Genomic DNA, 21,156 nt, shown 5'->3' with positions numbered 1-21,156 from the left:
CAGGTATTCCGGGAGGCTTTGCGCCCCCTTTCATTCTCGATCGTCGATTAGGGGGCGGTGCTGCACCCTTTAAAAAAAAAAAAAAGTATTGCACTAAAAAAATAAACATAGTTTTTACCTTGCATAAAAGGCTTTTTATGTAAAGTGAAAATTCTGAGTCTAGGTACGCTTTAACATGAATGAACGCTTGAAATAACTTTCAGGTCTCAGGGAACCCCTTCTATAAATTACTACATCCACAGCTCAGAGTATATTAGCATGGTGGCCAGTGGGAAGAATGTTAACCTTACAGATAGCCAAAAAGTGCATTGGTGTACACAAACTGCTCATTAAATCCCTAACAACCTCTAGAGGTTAATTTGTTGCCAACAGATCTGGCATTCCATAGACTGCCAGAGAGAGGGGGTAAGGACTTATGGCTAGGGTGAATAGGGATGAGGTTAGGAGAAGGGAATGTCTTACTGAGAGTATATAGAAAGTGCAGGCTGTGTGGGGGACCAGGGTTGGGTGAGATGTCACCAGAGAGTATCAGTAGAGTAGAAAGGTGGAAGAGCACAGACAGAGAAATAAGGAGAGTGACTGAGAAGAGAGACAATGAGTTATCAGACTGGGGAGTACAGGGAGTAGTGCCAACAAAGAGAGAGCAGAATGAATAAAACATTTTTACAGATAATTGGGAACCATATGCATACAATAAACAATATGGCAAACTGAAGTCCAAGAGAAGCAGTCCAATAATATGGGTTCAAGTGAGGCTTGTAAACTTGCTGAGTTCCGGGAGTGAAGAAGGATGATTCAAAGAGATGGTTTGAAGAAATACCAGTTTAGAATGGTAGCAGCAGCAGAGGATGTGTTGGTGTCCAGGTGGATAAATCAGTTCAAAGGCAGGAGATAGAAGTTGCAGAGTATAATTATATGTCCAAATCTGTTCTAATTCCTATGTCAATTCCCTGGATTAATTCCCATTGCATTTATAATTTGGGCACTTGAGATTTGACCAGGGTCCCAACGTGACCTTGCCTGTTGTTTAAATGGAAGTGCTTTGGACTCTGATTATGGATATACTTTTGTTAATCATACTTTGTAACATTTCATCTTTTTAATTGGTCTGGCTTAACTGCAACTACTGATGCTTTTGTTTACTTATGGCTTGCACGTATTGTAATATATATTTGTTCTTTTTGCCGTCACATTGCGTGAGGCTTTTTGGTAACATTTAAACATTTTTTTTCCTGTTTCAGTAAATGCTGCTGATAACAAGCAGAGGGACCCTTCAATGTCCTGCATTAAGATAGTCTTAGACCCGTAAGTAGCTAATTCTTTAGTGTTTATAGTCAGAATGGTTTCCTTGTTTGATGGAACAATTAGAATGTTATCTATTCTTCTAGTGAGAACAATACAATAAGTGTGTGGAATAATGGGAAAGGTATTCCTGTTGTGGAACACAAAGTAGAAAAGGTTTACGTTCCAGCCCTCATCTTTGGCCAACTGTTGACCTCCAGTAATTATTACGATGACCAGAAGAAAGTTACTGGTGAGTCTGAGTGTCTTATCTTGTTCTAAAAAAGATGTTTCTATAGAGACTTTTTTTTTTTTAGTGCCTTCCCACAGCTTAAAGTATTAGTACTAAAAACCTCACAGCTTCTAAGATTCTGCAAAAAGCATGAATTTATTGCCACAAAACTGATGTTTTATGACCACAAAGGACCTCTTCACCAAGGCAGCAGTGACAAACTTGATAAATGGTTTTGAAACATTACATAACAAGTTATTGCAAAAAAATCTTGCTTTACATAATATGATGTTCTGATGATGCTATAAATTCCTTGATAGGGACATAAGCAGCAACAAAACCTGAGCAAGGCTTTATTCTTTCCCCACAATATCTAAATAAATAAAATGAGTGAATGTTGATTACTTTCATTACATTACTAATAGGATGTGACTTTGATTTGCATATTTATTTTTCCATTTGTAGGTGGTCGTAATGGTTATGGTGCCAAACTGTGTAATATATTTAGCACCAAATTTACAGTGGAAACCGCATGTAGAGAGTACAAGAAGATTTTCAAACAAGTAGGTACCACAGAGACTGGATAATATATACTTTTGCTAAAATAAACAGGCTGCCTTTTGGCCAGCTCGTGCTGCCTTGAACTCCAGATTAATGAAACTCAAGCACTAGCAATGTAGCTAGTCAAATTCTAAGGGGTGTACGGTACTGTTCTGAGTAAAGAACACAGAAATATTGACGTTATTGGATCAACCTTATTGCTAAATGACTTGCATGGGTAAGCCTTTTTTACCTTTTTACCCCAGAGTAATCCTTGCAATAAATAATCTTAGGGAACCCCATTTAAATATAATTTTTTGGAGTTATTAAAATAAATTACCCCTAAAAGTTGTTGCCAGAATGCCCACTTTAATGGATAGAATAGAAACTGACATTGTGAAAAAAAAGTGGCAGAAGGTTACCTGAATATGGAAGTGAGTTCAGCTAGCATTGGAGCATCAAAGCGAATAGCAGAACGTGATAGAGTAGTAGAGCGTCAGCTGATCACGTCTCATTTGCAAAGGTGGGGGTTCAGAAAAGGTAAGTTAGGCATTGAGATCTCATTAAGGATACAGAATTGAGCATTCTCCTATCATAGATTATTAGGAAGACAGGTTAGGTAGTAATTTGGGCAGGAAGAGGATTGTGTCTGGAAGGCAGGAAGTAGAGATTGGACCTCATTGCAGAGGAAGAAGGCAAATCAAGGTATGTTGCGGGGACAAGCAGCAGCACTAAATCATGTTCTATTTAGAGTGGAGAAGCTACTAATAAAGTACTTGTAATAAAGTAAGGGATAAAGATGATTGTGGTTTAAAGGTAGTTATCATGGTTTTACTCTGTCCTGTAATCAGTTTACGTCTAGACTTAGTCTTACAAATACTTTTACAGAGTTGGACCAATAACATGACAAATGCTGGTGAGGCGAAGATTAAATCGTTTGATGGAGAAGATTATACTTGCATCACTTTCCAGCCAGACCTTAGCAAATTCAAGATGGAGACTCTGGACAAGGACATTTTGGCTCTGATGTCTCGAAGAGCTTATGATGTGGCAGGCTCTTCCAAAGGCGTTAAAGTCTTTCTTAATGGCAAAAGGCTTCCTGTAAGTGATGTTCCCATTCATCTGTCATGTACTGGTAGCATTTTATGTCATGGATTTGTGTTAATAGAATGTGTGCCTTTCAGGTAACTGGATTTCGCAGTTATGTGGACTTGTACATTAAAGATAAGGTGGATGAGACTGGGAATGCTTTAAAAATCGTCCACGAGTTTGTGAGCGACCGCTGGGAAGTGTGTCTGACCATGAGTGAAAAGGGCTTCCAGCAAGTTAGCTTTGTCAACAGCATTGCTACCACAAAGGTAAATTAAAGTAGAACTAAACTAAAAAAAAAAACAATCGCCTTTACTTTTGCTAAATCTCTCCAGGGCTTTTTTAGATTGGGTGCTGCGCTGTCCTTTAATCAGCCTTTGTCCTGACGCGGAGGAAGCGCCAGGCTCCACCATCTTCGTCTACTCGCTTTTACCCATATCACCTGATCTCGCACTGGGTGATGTAGCCTGCTGTAAATGGGGGAGAAAAGGAGTGCTAATCTCACAGCATATGCATGAGATCAACATAAAAAGCTCCTGCACATGCATGAGATTGGCAATTTTTTTTTTTTAACAGTGCGTTGCACTAAAAAAAAAAAAAAGAAAAATGAAAAGAATTTTTAATTTACATAAAAGGGTTGTCTTTTATATAAGTAAAAATTGTGAGTTTAGGTACACTTTAAATACAACCAGTTAAATGTCATATCTGACTGCAATAAATGCTGCTAATGCAATGGTTTTACTCATTCACAGGGTGGTAGACATGTTGACTATGTCGCCGATCAGATCATCGCCAAAATCATTGATGTTGTTAAGAAGAAGAATAAGGGTGGAGTAGCTGTAAAGCCTTTCCAGGTAGGTATGTATGTATGTTGATAATTTCTGGTTACAGAAATGTTTTGGGGGTTGGATTAACATTAAGTTTTGTGATAAACTGATTTCTTATAGGTGAAAAACCACATGTGGCTCTTTGTAAACTCTTTGATTGAGAACCCAACATTTGACTCCCAGACCAAGGAGAACATGACACTGCAGGCCAAGAGTTTTGGATCCAAATGTGTGCTGTCAGAGAAATTCATAAAAGCTGTAAGTTTGTTTTCTATATATATTGAATACATCAAAGGCAAATATCAGATAGTTAGATAAAATGTACAAGGATGTAATAAATGGTGTTTATTTTTGTCCTGACTTGCATTTTCAGCTGCAGTTTACTTGTGTGCTTATTTTTTTTTCTCTCCCCTATTACTATGTTTTTTTAGGCCACTGGCTGTGGTATAGTGGAAAGCATTTTGAACTGGGTGAAGTTTAAAGCACAGACACAGCTGAATAAGAAGTGCTCTGCAGTGAAGCATACCAAGATTAAAGGAATTCCTAAACTTGATGATGCCAATGATGCTGGTAAATGTCTCTAAACAACTAGGGAATCCTGCCTTTGTTCAATTATTGTGGGGTTTTATAGTCCTGTATCTGAAAGTGTTGTAAACTGAGACTAAGTATTTGTTGCTTTACTAGATGTATCCATTTCTGGCACTTTTAAACTTATCTGCAATTCACACATTTACCTACCCCAAAGTTAGTCTTCGGGGAGAATTCAAGTATTGGTAGTTTTAGAACGTTAAATTAAACCTTATTAGCGATTTGTACATGCCACTTGCACAGCATACTTGCCGATTGTGGCACATATCTTGTGCCTGTAACCTTGCAGCAATGACAAGTCTAGGACCTGTCTTTGCTGAAGGGATGGATTTAGCCATCTTCACCACTGGTTCCACGGTGGACTCCCTGCCTGTGTTCAAGTGTTACTTTTATCCCCGGCCGCTGGCTCTGCGATCAGTCCTCTTTTGTCAAATAGTACATCGTCCTGGTGGTCTTAATTTTACTATGTGCTCTTTTGGTATTGTGAGAAGAGTACATGTTTTTTTACCACAAATCTAACAGTTGTAATGCCTATTGTAAAGCATGTTCCATCCTATAAAAAGTATCCACATTAGGCAAAGTCCATAGTACTTACAGCCATAAGAATTCTGCTTGCTATCTAATAGTGTGTAGAGATAGACTTCTGAAGTTTTTAATAGTTTACCTGTATCTAATGGACAAAAGGGCAGTGGCACACTTACTAGGTCATCTCTTTTTTCAATCACCCCTTTCGAGTAGTTTCCATGTAAGATGGTCACTGCTAAAGTAGAGTTTTCATGGCTTTGGTGCCAAGTTTTGGCCGAACAATATGGAAAGGTCATGTCAAGGAAATGTAGTATTTTTTTTTTTTTTTACATTTGTCTGAAATTTGGCTATATTTTTATTTGATTAACATACTGTATGGAGAATATAATAGTGCAGAATGAAATGTTCTTGCTGTCTCGTTGTGGTATTAGGTATATGGACTTTTAGTTTATTCTAATTGCCAACATCTTTTCAAAAGTAAAATGTGTTTTGGGTGATTCCTGTAAAATAAAAAGCATGGTGTCAAAACAAGTTTAAATATTCCTTTGCAGGTAGCAAGAACTCTAAACAGTGCACACTCATCCTTACTGAAGGAGACTCAGCCAAGACATTGGCTGTGTCTGGCCTTGGTGTGGTTGGAAGGGATCGGTATGGCGTTTTCCCACTGAGAGGTAAACTGCTTAACGTTCGGGAGGCTTCACATAAACAGGTAAACTGACACTTCCCTAAAATTAAATTGTTTCTATTCCTTGCTAAGTATGCACTCTAAAAGGTGCTTCATGAGAATTATTATATGCATAATAAAAGTATTACAAACCTCTTACCTGCTTTGCAGCATAGTGAATCTGTATAACAGTCCTACCAAAATACAGTATACCAAAATATAAGCAAATTTTCTAACTCAAAATAATCACATGATTTATGGATGGTTTCTATTCTACCTCAGTTCAGATAATTGTAAACCTCATGCTGAAGGTTCCCTGGTGTGTGTTGCAGGTGAATTGATACCTAGTTAGGAAACCTTATTTCTTTCTCCACATTATTTATTTTCCCACTAGTCTTAGTTTTTTTTTTTCAGGCACAAAAAGGCCTATATTGTATCAACCAAAACCTGATATCTATTCAGGACATCTATGACATTGCAGATCCAATGATGTTTACAAACGAGGAGTTGTAGCATTTAACACTAGACTTAATTATTTCAAATCATTTGCATCTTTTGTTATGTTGGCAATGGTTAAAATTGTTGATGGGCTCCTGACTTTACTAATTTACAAATTTCAGATTATGGAGAATGCCGAAATCAACAACATTATTAAGATTATGGGTCTGCAATACAAGAAAAACTATGAAGATGAAGAATCTCTGAAAAGTCTTCGTTATGGAAGGATGATGATTATGACAGATCAGGTGAGGAAAAGAGGAGGGCTGCAGTTTCTCAAGCTGATTAGATTTGTGCATTGTACCCTAATAGTCTTTTTTTTTTTTTTTAAACTTTTTAGGATCAAGACGGCTCCCATATTAAAGGCTTGCTTATTAACTTTATTCATCACAACTGGCCATCCCTGCTAAAGCACAGTTTCTTGGAAGAGTTCATTACACCTATTATTAAGGTGTGAAAACCTTTGCTCAATAGCAAAACTTTTATAAAGTTGACACTCATTTGCAAAGAAGACCCTATATCTCCCAATCACTTTTGTCTACACAGGTTTCCAAAAATAAGCAGGAGCTCTCCTTCTACAGCATCCCAGAGTTTGAAGAGTGGAAGAACCAGTCTGACAGTCACAAGAGCTGGAAAATAAAGTACTACAAAGGTTTGTTCTAAACCCTGTGTGGTAGTGCTCAACAGGCAAGTAAGAACCAGCATCTTTCATGCTTGTGGTGCTGGGCTATCACAGTGGCGGTGTCTGTGTCCAACTTGTGATTATGTACACTGGGTAGCAGCAGTCACTTAGTTTTGTACATCACTCTAAACTATGCACATGGTGTAAGTAATGAATTATTGACATCTTTTATTCTGTGACCACTGAATTACCCAGATTGTTGCCATAAACATTTTGGTCTGCTTGTCAAAGCTCAGTGGTGCTAGGCAGTTAACTATTCGCTGGTCCTTTTTTTTTGGCTCATGTGGGGAAGATGCCAGGCAAGGTTGGATATTTTCACAGGAAAGGTATACTAAAGTGTAAGCAATTTGCAACTTTGTGTGTATCTTCCACAGATTTCCTATTTCTTCCTTCACCATTACAAGGCTAAGGGATATTGACATGTTTTAAATGATTTAAACCACTGAGAGAAAAATGTTTCTAGAGTTTGATATAAGATTCCAGATATAGTGTAACCTCAAGTTGGAATATAGTTTGCTGCATACAAACTTTAAACCTGCTCAGGCATCTATAAAGACATTGCAGTTGCTACTCTGCAAGTTCTATGCAATTGTACAGTCTTAGAGAGGCTAAAACAAAAGGGTCTATTAAGTCATGCAAGAGAGAGGGAAATCCCTGCACCTTTTACTTATAAATACTGCAAAGTGATTTAGGTTACATGTTTACTTAAGTCTGATTCTTCTTCTTTAGGTCTGGGGACCAGCACGTCTAAAGAGGCAAAGGAATATTTTGCTGATATGGAGAGACATCGAATTTCTTTTAAATATAGTGGCCCAATAGACGATGCTGCGATCACCTTGGTAAGTGCTGCCCCCTCCCTCCAGGTTGATCTAAATTAGAAGTAGTTTTGTAGGTGTATATATAACACTTATACTCTCTTTAGGCCTTTAGCAAAAAGAAGGTGGACGACCGCAAGGAATGGTTGACAAACTTTATGGAAAACCGTAGACAGAGGAAACTCCATGGTCTGCCAGAGGTAAGCTTAAAAATGCCTCCCTAAGATTTTGCTTTTTTTGCAAGTTGAGTATGAATAAAACTTGAAGTGTGTTTAGTTAACCTTTAGGGGTTCTATTCAAATAATAAAATTCCTGCAAATTTGAAATAAAAAGTCAGTTTGTACTATGTGGTTGTGAGCTTTATGAGCTTAACACAAGCATAGCATTACCTATCATACTGTTTATGCTGAAGAAACATAACAGTTAAATACTAACTAGAGTGCAGAAGTACTGTTCCTTCCAATCCTACTTATTAACTGTCCTGGGTAACACCTGAGGCTGAGCTTTAAAGTTAAGGATGAATATTGTAACAGTCTGTAGTGTTGCTATCAATATGCAAGGGAAAAATTGTCTTGATGCCCCTTTTCCATTTAAAATCTATTTTATAAACCAACTATGAAGTATTTGATTCCCGTGTGTGTTGCTCTGGAGCTGTGCTTAAATGTTTTTTTTTTTTTTAATTTTTCCTATCCCTCCTGTGCCATTTTGCCATCTTTAGGAATTCTTGTATGGGAAGGCCACCAAGTACTTAACCTACAATGACTTCATTAATAAAGAACTAATTCTGTTCTCAAACTCTGACAACGAACGTTCCATCCCATCTTTGGTTGATGGTACGTATGTGTGTAATTTCTAGATAATGTCATGTCGTTTGTTTATAAATGCATTGTAAAACCAATACATTTTGGCACTAGGTTTGAAGCCTGGGCAGAGAAAAGTGCTGTTCACTTGTTTTAAGAGAAATGATAAACGAGAAGTGAAGGTTGCCCAGCTGGCTGGTTCAGTGGCTGAGATGTCAGCGTATCATCAAGGTGAGGTAAGAAGGTACACCCAATTCAGAGGGATTCATCCTTGTTTTAGGTCTGATCTGCTTTTAGTTTTGTTATAAAAAGGGTCTGCTTTTTTTTTTTCCTCATACTGTTTGGTATACACATATAGTATGTGTACAGATATAATATTTAACTGATGGGTGTCAATTTAGGATACTTTGTACGCACATTTATGCTTTGACTTTATTTCCTTGTCAATATGTTTGAGCTGTGGTTAACTACAATTTTTCCTCTGGTAACTCTAGGCCTCACTGATGATGACAATTATAAACTTGGCGCAAAACTTTGTGGGTAGCAACAACATCAACTTCTTGCAGCCGATTGGTCAGTTTGGTACCAGATTGCATGGTGGCAAAGATGCTGCTAGCCCTCGATACATCTTCACTATGCTCAGGTAAGTTTGCAGGAATTAATTAAGAGGGAGCAGATATACAGCTTTACAGTTTTATCACATGCTGCATGTAAATTTGTATAATTATGCTAGTTTTGTTTTGTTTCCAGTCCACTTGCTCGACTCCTATTCCCGCCAATGGATGACAACGTGCTAAAATTTATCCATGATGACAACATAAAGGTGGAGCCAGAGTGGTATATTCCAATCATCCCTACAGTGTTGGTAAATGGTGCAGAAGGTATTGGTACCGGCTGGTCCTGTAAAATCCCAAATTATGATGTTCGGGAGTTAGTGGGCAACATTCACAGGATGCTCGATGGACAAGAACCACAGCCAATGGTAAGGCTTGTAGTTTGACATTTGGGTTTTGGCAGTTTGGCTGTTTTTTTCAGTGTCCATCTTTTTTAATTTTTTTTTTTAATTTTGATTTTTTATTGAAAGTTGTGATGGTATTATCATTACACTCAAATTGAAGTTTGCTTATTCAGCAGGAATAACCATATTTCCTGTCTTAAAAGAGGCTCATTTTGTTTGTTTAAATTGTTGTTCAATTCTGTTGGGAAATGTGTGTATATAATGTGTCTCCAATTTTTAACAGCTCCCAAGTTACAAGAATTTTAAGGGAATGATTCAGGCGCTTGCTTCTAACCAGTACATCATTAATGGGGAGATCTCTGTTCTTGATGCAACTACTCTTGAAATCTCTGAGCTGCCTGTCAAGACATGGACTCAGGTAAATGCCAACAACTTTCATATTTTTTTTACCACCTGCATTTTTTTATGGTATGGTTTGTAATTTAATGTTTATTTAATTTTGTCATCATTCAGAATTACAAGGAACAAGTGCTTGAGCCGATGTTAAACGGGACAGAAAAAAATCCTGCCCTGATTACAGACTATAAGGAATATCACACAGACACAACAGTCAAATTCATTATTACGATGACTGAGGAAAAGCTAGTTGAAGCCGAGGCAGCGGGTCTGCACAAAGTCTTCAAGCTCCAGACCCCTCTTACATGTAACTCTATGGTGGGTTTGTATGCAGTGCTCCATGAATTTGGTCACACGAATATCCTTTGGTTTGGTTTGTGCTTTCAGGTCAAAAATCTTTTCTATGTTTTGTGATAATGTTGTTATCGATGCATACATATTGTTTCTTTAGTTATCAAACACTTAAATTAAAACTGAAGTTTTAGTTTTATCAATTTTAAAACAATTGTAAATTCTCCGCCATGCATGTTGGATGAAATGCAGAGCTGCACCAAAAAAAAATTTAACTTGGTTTAAGCTGCGGTGGTGGAGGGAACTGCGCTCTGTTGTCATTTGCATGCAATACTGTAATTTTAAGCAAGTATAAGCACCCCTAAGTGAAAATGGTTGTCATAATAAGGGCATTGTGTCACCAGAGCCAAAGGAAGAAGTCACTCAATGTCCACTTATGGAGGCGACAACACGCCTGCCTGACATTTAGAAAGAATTGGATTGGATTTGATGACCTTCATGAAAGTTGACTGCTTCCCCTAACTATTGTTTTTAAAATGTGTTTATTTTTAATGCTATATTTTTAAATCTCTTATTTTCATTTAATTTTAGGTGCTGTTTGATCAGACAGGGTGCTTGAGGAAATATGAATCGGTCTTAGACATTCTTCGGGAATTCTTTGACTTGCGACTCCACTACTATGGACTCAGAAAGGATTGGCTGTTGGGCATGCTGACAGCTGAATCCTCCAAGCTTAGTAACCAGGCCCGATTTATCCTGGAGAAGATTGAGGGAAAAATTGTGATTGGTAAGAAAATGGCAGTGAAAGTATTGCTGTGTCTGATGGGTCATGGTCTGTTTCCTAATACTTTTTCAATTGTCTTTAACCAGAAAACAAGCCTAAAAAAGAGCTTATCCAGATGTTAGTCCAGCGGGGATTTGATTCTGACCCAGTGAAAGCCTGGAAGCAAACACAAGAAAAGGTATTAACTATATCTACCATCATTAGACGCTAGGTTCCTGGTGGTCTCTATTAGCATCTGTGGCACTATTGGAGCTTCTGATCTTTGTTCCATGTTAGTATTGCAGGATGTATTGAACCCTTCATACCTGCATTTTGGTTAGATGGAGACGGGTTACGTTAAAGAGTTTACATTTTCCTACAACATGCAGTCTGGTAACATCCTTTTGGGAAGTAGGTTTAATTTTTCTTTAATGTATCATCCCACAGGAGGGAGCAGGAGAGTTAAATGAAGAAGAAGAAGAAAGTGAAACTTCAAATACTGGTCCAGATTTTAACTATCTCCTTAACATGCCTATGTGGTACCTGACCAAAGAAAAGAAGGATGAGCTGTGCAAGCAGAGAGATGCTAAGGTCTGCTTTAACTTTTTTTTTTTTTTTTTTTTTTTTATGCAAAGTTTAATTTTATCTTAAGTGATTTTTATCTTGGTCTTTTGGCTCTGTTATAAATATGTTTTTTAAAACAGACCTTGCAATACAATAAACTCAATTTTTTTACTTTGGTATTCATGTGTAGTATTTAAAGAATGTTTATATCTATTTCAGATTGCAGAGCTGGAAGATCTAAGAAGGAAATCCCCCAGTGACTTGTGGAAGGCTGATCTTACGGTCTTTATTGAAGAGCTGGAGGTAAATCAATTTGGAGAATTTGTGACTACACTTCAGTATTTGCAGGAAGGTTTGCAAAAACGTATCCTAGAATATGTTATGGCAAAAATGTATGCACTATATATCCTTAGAATACATGCACATTTTGCAACGTAAAGTTGCTTCATAGCCTGTTTACATTGCTTCAATTTCACATTTTTCACCTTTTTAATGATTTAATGTGCTTGTATAAATTACATTACATGTTGCTTGCCTAAGTATCATGAGTTCCTTGCTTGTTTTTGTAGAATGTTGAACAAAAGCAGAGAGAAGACGAAGCATTTGCTCTCCAGGGCAAAGTGGTGAAAGGCAAGGGTGGCAGACCACAGGTGAAAAAGCTTCAGCACCAGGAGACTTTGCCATCACCTCATGGAAGACGTGTCATTCCCAAAGTGACAACAGCTATGAAAGAGGAGGCAACCAAAAAAAATAGAAAGAAAATCGAAAAGGTAAGTTGGCCACAATTTTTCATCAGTAGTTCATTTTGGATTAGTAACCCAAATCTATTGGAGCAGTTGACCGCTTTTGCTAGTAATCAGAATTGCAGACGCATGTTTTAAAGGCCTAGGCTGTAGAAGAATCATTTATACACAATGCACACAATTTCTGTAGCTGAGGTAAATCCTCCCTGCTCTTAGGATTTAAGCAATGACAAAGTGTTTAATGTGCATGTCAAGATCTTGCCCTTGTGTGCAACGTATTTCGCGGTAGATATGCAGAGCATTGATTTATTGCCAGTACGTTCCCAAAAGTACAAGCAGGCATCTGATTCTTAATGCACCTGTATTTTGAAGTAGTTTGGGTCACTCAAACTTTTTTGATAACTTTTTTTTTTTATTATTTAATTGCAATTCTGCCAGTCATTTCTTTAACCAGCACTTTATACAACTGAACATGTTCTAAGCTTTTTAGGAGCGGTTACATATTGTCTACTTATGTGTTCTTAAAAAAATTTTTTACTTAGCCCCAGAAATGTTTTAATCCTGTGTATAGACACCTGCCAAGTATGATACAAACCACTGCTGTATACAATATAATCTGGAATGTGTGTTTTTAGGGTGAGGACATTGTCAAGAAGATGGAGTTTGGAAATGATGATGATTCACAGGAAAGTCAAGGGCTCAGTCCAGAGAACAGCCCTGAGAGCATGAGTCTTGCTGAGAGACTGGCCAAGAAAGTAAAGGCAGAACCAGGTTTGTTCTTTGATTATAGGTTTATTGTAACATCCATGGTTAAAGCTGGTGTCTCCTGATTACTGATCAATGGTTTTAACAGGTATTAAAGCTAAGGAAACTAAAGGAAAGAAGCAGATGACTCTTCCTTTCAAACCTGTTAAAAAAGAACCTCGGACACAAATTGACTCGGATAGTGAGTTTGAACCAGAGGAAGTGGTACCACGTGTCGTTCAGCCACGCCGGGCTGCTGGTAAGATTCACTTTAAATTTTGTTTCTATTAAAAGTAATGTGAAAGCAGCCGCACTTATTCTTTAGTTTTGAATTATGTCACAATGACCACTGAACAGGACGGTATGGTGTTGTGCATTGCTGCTGATTGCAATCATCTACAGTATTATACTGCAAGGCAAAATGAGGACTTTTCCAGAGTCCAGATAGACAGCCTGTCTGGAGAATGGGAAAGATTTCCAGTTTAGGAGAAACTGTGCTGTGAGATCATCTTTGTGAAGGGTTATGTCTGCACCATTACAAGCTGTACCTAAAGCGTACCTAAACTCCTAAAAGGGTAGACAACCCTTTTATTTAAAGTACAAATTCTGTCTGTTTTTTTTTTTTAACTGCAACTCGCCTAGGCGATCAACAATTATTGGGGGCACAGAGCCCCACGGGATCCTTGCGTTCAGCAAGCGCACAAGGAGTGCTTTCATCAAAAGGGAAAAAATTGCCCCCATGACAGTGTCAGCATGCATACTGTGCTACGGCGTGTCAATATGGGTTTCTGGGTTCCTGCAACATAGTCATTAAGGGTTGAGCATAACTTTAAAATAACCATTGGTTGTTTCCTTTATAGCCAAAGTCAAATATGTGTTGGATTCTGAGGAGGATGATGATGCTTGCCCTGACAAAAATGCCACCAGTGACATAGATAGCGATGCTGTATTTGACCCATCTGGGGATTCTGATGACTCTTTTGAAATTGCTAAACCACCACGCAAGCTAAAATCTGCCTCCAAGTGAGTAGTCGTATTCAGAATTTCAGCTGTTTACCTACCAAAGGATTTATATTTTTGCCTATCCAGTCCTATGATATACACCAACTGTTTTATAGTTTCATTTGTAGGTCCCCACCATATTCTTTGACTGGACAGGACAAACAGATACCTACTTCCAAGCTCATCTTATTTACGCTCTTTTCCTATTGGCATGCTTCATGCATTGTATCAATACAGTAGACTAAAGCATAATGCTTCTTGTCCTTTGCAAGTCAGATTTTAAATGGCCCTCTAATAACTTGAGTCGGAACATTTTGTAGTTAAAATAAGATTGTGCCAACGGGGGATATTAAGAGTGCAAACCGCACACACACACACCCCTATAGTGTAACACGGTGCAGCTGTGCTTTACCATTTCAATGCAAAGAAACAGGTTTGCTTGAAGGAGTATTTGGGACAAAGCCATTGGGAAGCAATCCTCTTGATTGGCAGTTGGAGATGAGTGCCAAGAATTGGATGGGAGGTGAAGGAGAGCTGCTTGCTCTCCAATATCCCCCGATACTGCAAAATACAAATAAACTCCTCTTTTCTCCAGTGAGCATCCTTTGGGCAAATTGAGTAGAGAGGGGAGCAAGCTAAACGTATAAAAATGATTATAGACATGTGAAACCAGTCTGCTTATATTCTTTACACAAAGGCTTGAATATTGTTGCGAAATGCTTATTTACATATTGAATGTTTCCCCTAAATATTGTAATTTATCTTATACAGGAGTGTAAAAAAAGAGGCCAGTTTGGACAAAGAAACAGAACCTGTTAAAAAAAGTAAGAAGCAACAAAGTTCTTCCACAGACACAGAACAGACTAATGCACTTGCCAAGAAGGATCCCAGTCCTGACAAGAAACGAGAACCAACCCCAACTGGTATGGATGTTTTATGTGAAAAGAGTTACTCCTCAAATGATTTGTAATGTTGCATAGCACAGGGTACTTAAAAGCGGAACTAAATTTGTGGGTGCTGAGCTTCTACCTAATCAGCAAGTATGCACAGCATACTTGGCGCATGCACCATGTAATTTAGAGCTAAAACAAACCCACTAGGGACATTCAATATGCCTTTTGTCAAATAGTACTACCTTGTGTTGTTTTTTTAGTTTAGGCCTGCTCAAATAGCTGCAAACGAGGCGTAAATCACTGTTTTTTGAGATACTGTGCTCTTGATCATGTTTGTGAAGGGTTATACCTGCACCATTATAACAAACTGCCTAACTCGTATTCTGATCAATATGATGATAAAATGAAAGTTTACTTTTAGGCATTGGAGTTTTTTACGTATTCAGTTACTCATTCGGAAATAAACACTAATGGTATTTCAACCTTTTCTTAGTGGATGTCATTGATTCTGATGTTGATGAGGATCATCCTGTGTTGCCACCTCCTGCCCCCAAAGCCGTCCCAGCTGCCAAGAAGCCAGCTAAGGAGAAACCTGTGAAGGCTCCAAAGGAGAAGCCCACAAAGCCAGCTAGCGAGAAAGCTGCTTCTAAGAAACAAACCAAAAAAGCTAATAGCACTGCTGCCAAGAAAGGTAAGTAAGGAAATGGCTATTGCAAGAACTCTATATATTGCAAGAATATAAATATATATATATATATATATATATATATATATATATATATATATATATATATATATATATATATATATATATATATTTGATAGATACCAATAGTGTATTATGGAGTAGCTTCAGTACTTGGTCATGTACCAGAGAACACTAATTTCGGTGTTCTGACTTCACTATCATGTTCCAGATCTGGAAACTTGTTTTTTGCGGTCATAATCCATATATATAATTTTAATGTACCAATCCCAGAGTGTCAGTCAACTAGAATGTTTAGGTCAGCAATGTGACCTTTCATTATTTTAATATTCATCCTGACGGTAAAAGGCCTTGGGTGGTAACAAAGTTTGTTGTTTGGGTTGCCCGTGGGCCTGATTGATTGGGTGACAAATAGGCTGTGTAGCAGAAAATTCCTTTGTAGTTAGAGAAGAACATATACAATCTTTGAAATAAGTGAATGATTTAAAAAATCATTCCTACATTTAAAATAGATTTAAACAGGGGGGATAATATATAACATTTAATACTAATTTTCTGTTTTGTGGTCTCCAGATAAGCAGCCATCCATTTTAGAAGTATTGTCCAAACCCCACACATCCAAGTCTACTGCTGCAACAAGATCTGATGATGACTCTGATGATGACATTGCTCCTCCCAAAAAGACATCCAAGCCACGTAAGAGGAAAAACTCCTCCGATTCTGATTCGGATTGTTTTCCAAAGCAGAAAGGCAAAACTGCCAAGGTAAGGGTTAAAAAAACAAAAAAACACAATCTAAAACAAACAACAACACTAAAGGCTGGTACGATGTTTTTGGGTTTAGATACATTTTAATCTATTACAGAGGTCCGGCCCAATCCCGGTCGGCAACCCACACCTCCGGAGCCGCATGAGCCTCCTTGTTATGCCTCCCTTCCCTATTTACCGCTGTCGGCGTTAACAATTCCGCCACTGGGGTATGGGGACATTCCTTCTCTTCTGTTTGCATTGCGGAGGAGAGATTTTTCTTCAGGGGTGTTCCTGGTGGGGGGGGCAGAGCCATCAGCGTGGAACTTGGTAGGGTGGGGAGAGAGTGCGGTCTAGTGTGCCTTTTTGACCTCCTGAAATGGCCTAGTAGCCAAAATAGTTTGCTGACCCCTGATCAATAAGATAACTAACTGGTGTCTTCTTGTTCCTGCTCTAGAAATCCAAGGCAGCAGATGACAGCTTCCATGCAGACCTTACTTCAGATTCAGATGATGTTTGCAGTGCACCAGTGCGTTCCCGGACAGGCCGTGGCAAGAAACCAGTCACATACCTGGAAGAGTCTGATGACGACATGTACTAAATGCAATCAGTACTGTTTTTTCCCATGAAAACCACTAATTGGGTTATCACTTTCCTGATCCAAGATGAAGGCAGCTGTGTTTAGAATCTTAGCCCCCTCACATGACTTTCCATTAAACAAAGGTTTATTCTTGCCAACCTTTTGTATTATGGCATCATATGGTCTCTGTTTGGTAAAACTACTTTCTTTGGCAGAATGTAGTTTTTGTTACATTTTAACTTTTGTATTACTGTGAGGTTTTTAAAGGTTCAACCCATACCTACAATTTTGTAAATGATGACAGGTTTTTACTTACCAGTCTGTCTCTCCAGCTCCATGATAGCTTGTGATTCCAGCTTACATTACAAGAAGAGCTGAAGTAGGAGGCAGCTTGAAGTAAGAGTTTTTACAGGAATAATGAAGAGTTCATGCTAGCAGGAGAGTAGTTAAAAGTTAGTGTATTTCAATCTTAACAGATACCCTTCATATTGATCGATTGATTCCATTTTATGATGATGAATTGTGCTGTACAATTTTTCATTTTGTCATCAGTAATGCTTTTTCTGTAACTTGCATTTATCTAGTTGGACTGTCCTATATAACAGCTACTGTACATACTCTGTGTTGTCTGTCAACTTTGTACATATTTTAGTTGTTGTTCTGTCACTTTTCTATGCAGATTGGAATAAAAATGTTAAAACAGAGGGTGTTTGGTGGATTTATTCCTAGTGGTTAAACCATATAATGAAACTGCATCCTTAACTGTCATATCAGAATAAAGAACTATTATTATGTAGCCGGTGGTAATTTTATTTTTTTGAAAACTTGTATTTAACCCAACACACTGACACTTTTACAATGTATGGGCATCTAAAGCTCCATTTTTATATAGATGAGTTCCTGACAACCCAAAAGAGCTAGTGAAAACATGATTGGGGATGACTTCCTGATCGTGAGAGGAGTCTGGAGCTGTCAATGACAGCCCAATCTGGCAGCAACTAAACATTGTTAGCTGTTAAAGAGCAGCTTAATAAAATCTCGGCTGTAATCTTGGTGAAGGCCATCTGGAATTGATTTCAGTGTGTTTTTTTTTTTTTTTTTTCATGCTGTGAAGAACAAAAGGATTAATCATAAATGGGACCTTAATCCTAAAAAGGAAAATGAGAATTTTTTAAAGTAGGAATTGTTTTGGGTTTAAAGAAATAAAATACCTTGAAAGGTTCGGAGAAGAAATTGCCTTAATAGTTTTCTGGAAGATTTATTGTAAATTCTATTCTCATTCTAGGAACTTTACCAGGCCCACTTCTGAATTAACTGCAGATAGGCCACCCGGAGTCCTAAAGATATGAGCGTAAAATATGGGTTGAAATTTATCAGTATTATTGGCTTCATTGAATCAGACCTGTTGAGAAATGGTTCAGAATATTCTGAGAACAAAAAAAATGACCACAAAATCATTTTATTCCTGTACAAAATTTTTATAATATAAATATGGTAAATAAAATGAGATCTTACAATATGAATGTAAAACCAACAACTAAACATGAACCTGTTTTACACCTTTGCTGCTCGTGGTAATTTAAGAGTATTCTTACCGAAGCAAGTGCTAGCACAGTATGGGAAATTAAAATTGGTAAAAAAGTGATGCACGCTCTCCTTCTGTGGCTTGGTTTTATCTGCTATGCAGTGAAGAGTATTAGTGTAATGTTGCAGATGTCAAAACACATTTGGCTAGCGAAGTGGTAATCTGTTGGATGTCTCCAAACATTCCTTCAGAATTCGAGATTGAATGTGATAGCAGGAGTTTCCCCCCGCTTTCAGGTTTCCATTCAGGGCTCTTTTTTTAACATTACATTTGTTTAGTAGTTTGTGACATTGTGTTTCCTTCCATGCCTTTATTTGCATTGCTTGTTATTTCTGATGTGCTGTCAGGTTGAGTGCTAGGAATATGAAAACTTATCATACTTCCACTTAATTTTTCTTTCTTGGCTACTACTCCTGACGATGTGTTTCCCTCCCTAGTAATGTCGTGAGCTTGTTTAGGAAAACTAGCAGGTGAGAGGGAAGTTTACTTTTTTAGCTTGGCGGTGGTCATATGATTGTAGAGGGTCAGAATTGAGAGGACTCATTTTACTTAGTGTATCTTCTATTCCTTTTCCATCAAAGCTAGATAGGTCCTAGCAATATTTTCTATAACATATATGACTGATCAGTATATAAATAGGTAAATATACCCGAAGTTTAGAGGCAGACAATCTACCTTGCCTCGTTGGCAGCTGTAGAACCTCCAGGCATATTTATGGCATGTTTATACTTTATACTGTACTTACAAAAAAAAGCTAGGGTAACGCTCCTTAAAAATGAAAACTGACTCCAGGGACTCTGACAAAGCTCCCGAATCCTGTGAAAATGTACTCCTATACAAAACATTTGAACGTCTGAGTTTTGGCAAAACTTAACCCAAAAACATCCATTCATTATTTAGTGCAGCTTATTCTTCAGATATGGATATGGTAGATGTTATTTTTTTTTCCTGACAAAAACATTTTCAGCAAGTATGCTGATGTTGCTAGGGATGCAGTGTCAAGTGTCGAATTTGGTTTGTCCTTATATTCGACCCAAATATGGCTGTTCGAATTCAGATAGACCCGACCCGAAAAACATGAGATTCGACTGCTAAAATTTGGAGAAAAAAAAAGTTTTAAAAAAAGATAAAAATTAATCTTAAATGAATTTAATTAGTATGTGTTTTTATTTTAACTAACTTATTTTTTTTTATTTTTTACAGGTTATCTGACATTGACATTATGAATCATAATGTCGTTGTGGGATCCCTGGACCGTGGGGACCTTGTGGTTACGGCTAATTGGAAGCACGTATCTTCAATTAGCTGTAACCTCAGGCGATACCAGGGCAATAGAAGTTCAATGGGGATAAGTACCTCCATTCATCACCTCTACTGCTCTGTGATTGGTGAGGAGAGGAAAATATATATACACATATATACACTATTAAAGAGTACCTGTCACATGAATATTAAAGGGGATCTGTCACATGAATATTAAAGAGCACCTGTCACAATACTGATGTGACAGGTGCTCTTTGATGTTGATGTGACCGGTCCTCTTTAAGGCTGGGTGTACATGAATGGTTTTAAAAACACATATAAACGTTCCTACCACATTTATGTGCGTTTTTATGCACTTTTGCCAGCGTTTTAAAGCTTAACTTTAAAACGCTAAAAAAACTTTTCCAAACGCCTATGACTAGGATTTCCCTATCCTCAGCCAATCAGGGAGCAGAGCAGTCAGAATAGCAGAGCTCCACTCAATGCTCTGCTCCCTGATTGGCTGAGGATAGGGAAATACTGATGATGCTTGAGCTGTCATCAGGGTTTCCTATTTCTCAGCCAACCACAGAGCACTAGAGATGAATGGGCAGAAGGCTCCCCATTTATGTCCAGTGCTGAATGGCTTTAACCCTTTCAGGGAAAGAGTAAGGGGTTTTATGTACCCCTGTACTCATTCCCTAGAGTGGGGTGGTGGAGACCTGGGAGTCTCAATATTAAAGGGGGCTTCCAGATTCCAAAGACCTGCTAAAAACGTTTATTAAAGCCCCCATTGTTTTCAATAGAAGCTTTCATAAAAAGCTTAAAAACGCTTGTAAAAGCCTCCATTGAGTTCAATGGGAGCGTTTTTAAGCATTTATCCAGCGTTTTAATTTTTTAAGCGTTGCAAGCAATGTTTAAGATAACGCGCAAAAACGTGCCTGAAGGAAACGTCCTGGTGAAGATTAGCCCATTGGAATGCATGGGGACTTCAAACATGGGCTTTAAAAGCTTTAGGATAAACGTTGGGGAAACAGTCTGTGTTGACTAAAGCTGCATACACACGTCCAATAATTATCGTTAGAAACGACCGACGAACAACCGATTGGCAAAAAATCGCTCTAAAAAAAAGTGACCAATGACGCCGATGAACGAGGATTGTCGTTGGAAATGAACGACCACCACGGCAGATCTAGTTGGCCGGTGATCGTTCATTATCTATCGTGTGTACAGGCATTCAGTGATCGTGCATGTTTCTGCTGTACACTTTACATGTCCCTCCCTGCATCATTCAAACGATTGTATCCAGCGTGTGTACATTGTTGGTGGATTATATTTAAACGATCATATTGTTACAGCATGTACAGAATTGTGCACAATATGATTTTTCACGTATAATCGT

At 38.0% G+C, this 21,156-nt stretch overlaps 1 protein-coding gene across 1 annotated transcript; it reads left to right on the top strand.

Moving 5' to 3' along the window:
• Positions 1–1,241: 1,241 nt before the first annotated feature.
• Positions 1,242–17,631, top strand: TOP2A (DNA topoisomerase II alpha; the record flags this gene model as incomplete). Its single annotated transcript, XM_072414811.1, is given in 32 exon segments — positions 1,242–1,305; positions 1,389–1,534; positions 1,979–2,076; positions 2,942–3,154; positions 3,238–3,411; positions 3,895–3,996; positions 4,090–4,227; positions 4,401–4,539; positions 5,634–5,791; positions 6,367–6,492; positions 6,585–6,695; positions 6,791–6,896; positions 7,656–7,765; positions 7,849–7,941; positions 8,460–8,574; positions 8,656–8,777; positions 9,036–9,184; positions 9,292–9,523; positions 9,783–9,917; positions 10,013–10,213; positions 10,778–10,973; positions 11,057–11,148; positions 11,397–11,540; positions 11,733–11,816; positions 12,083–12,283; positions 12,892–13,027; positions 13,110–13,259; positions 13,861–14,023; positions 14,774–14,925; positions 15,389–15,586; positions 16,175–16,365; positions 16,805–17,631. Coding segments are annotated over 32 exon segments (4,583 nt in total), but the record flags the coding sequence as incomplete, so codon positions are not given.
• Positions 17,632–21,156: the final 3,525 nt, after the last annotated feature.

The sequence above is a fragment of the Pyxicephalus adspersus genome, chromosome 6 (genome assembly GCF_032062135.1).
Source record: "Pyxicephalus adspersus chromosome 6, UCB_Pads_2.0, whole genome shotgun sequence".
NCBI classification, from domain to species: domain Eukaryota; kingdom Metazoa; phylum Chordata; class Amphibia; order Anura; family Pyxicephalidae; genus Pyxicephalus; species Pyxicephalus adspersus.
Note: the sequence above shows the minus strand (reverse complement) of the source record. Positions and strands in the feature narration are given on the sequence as shown.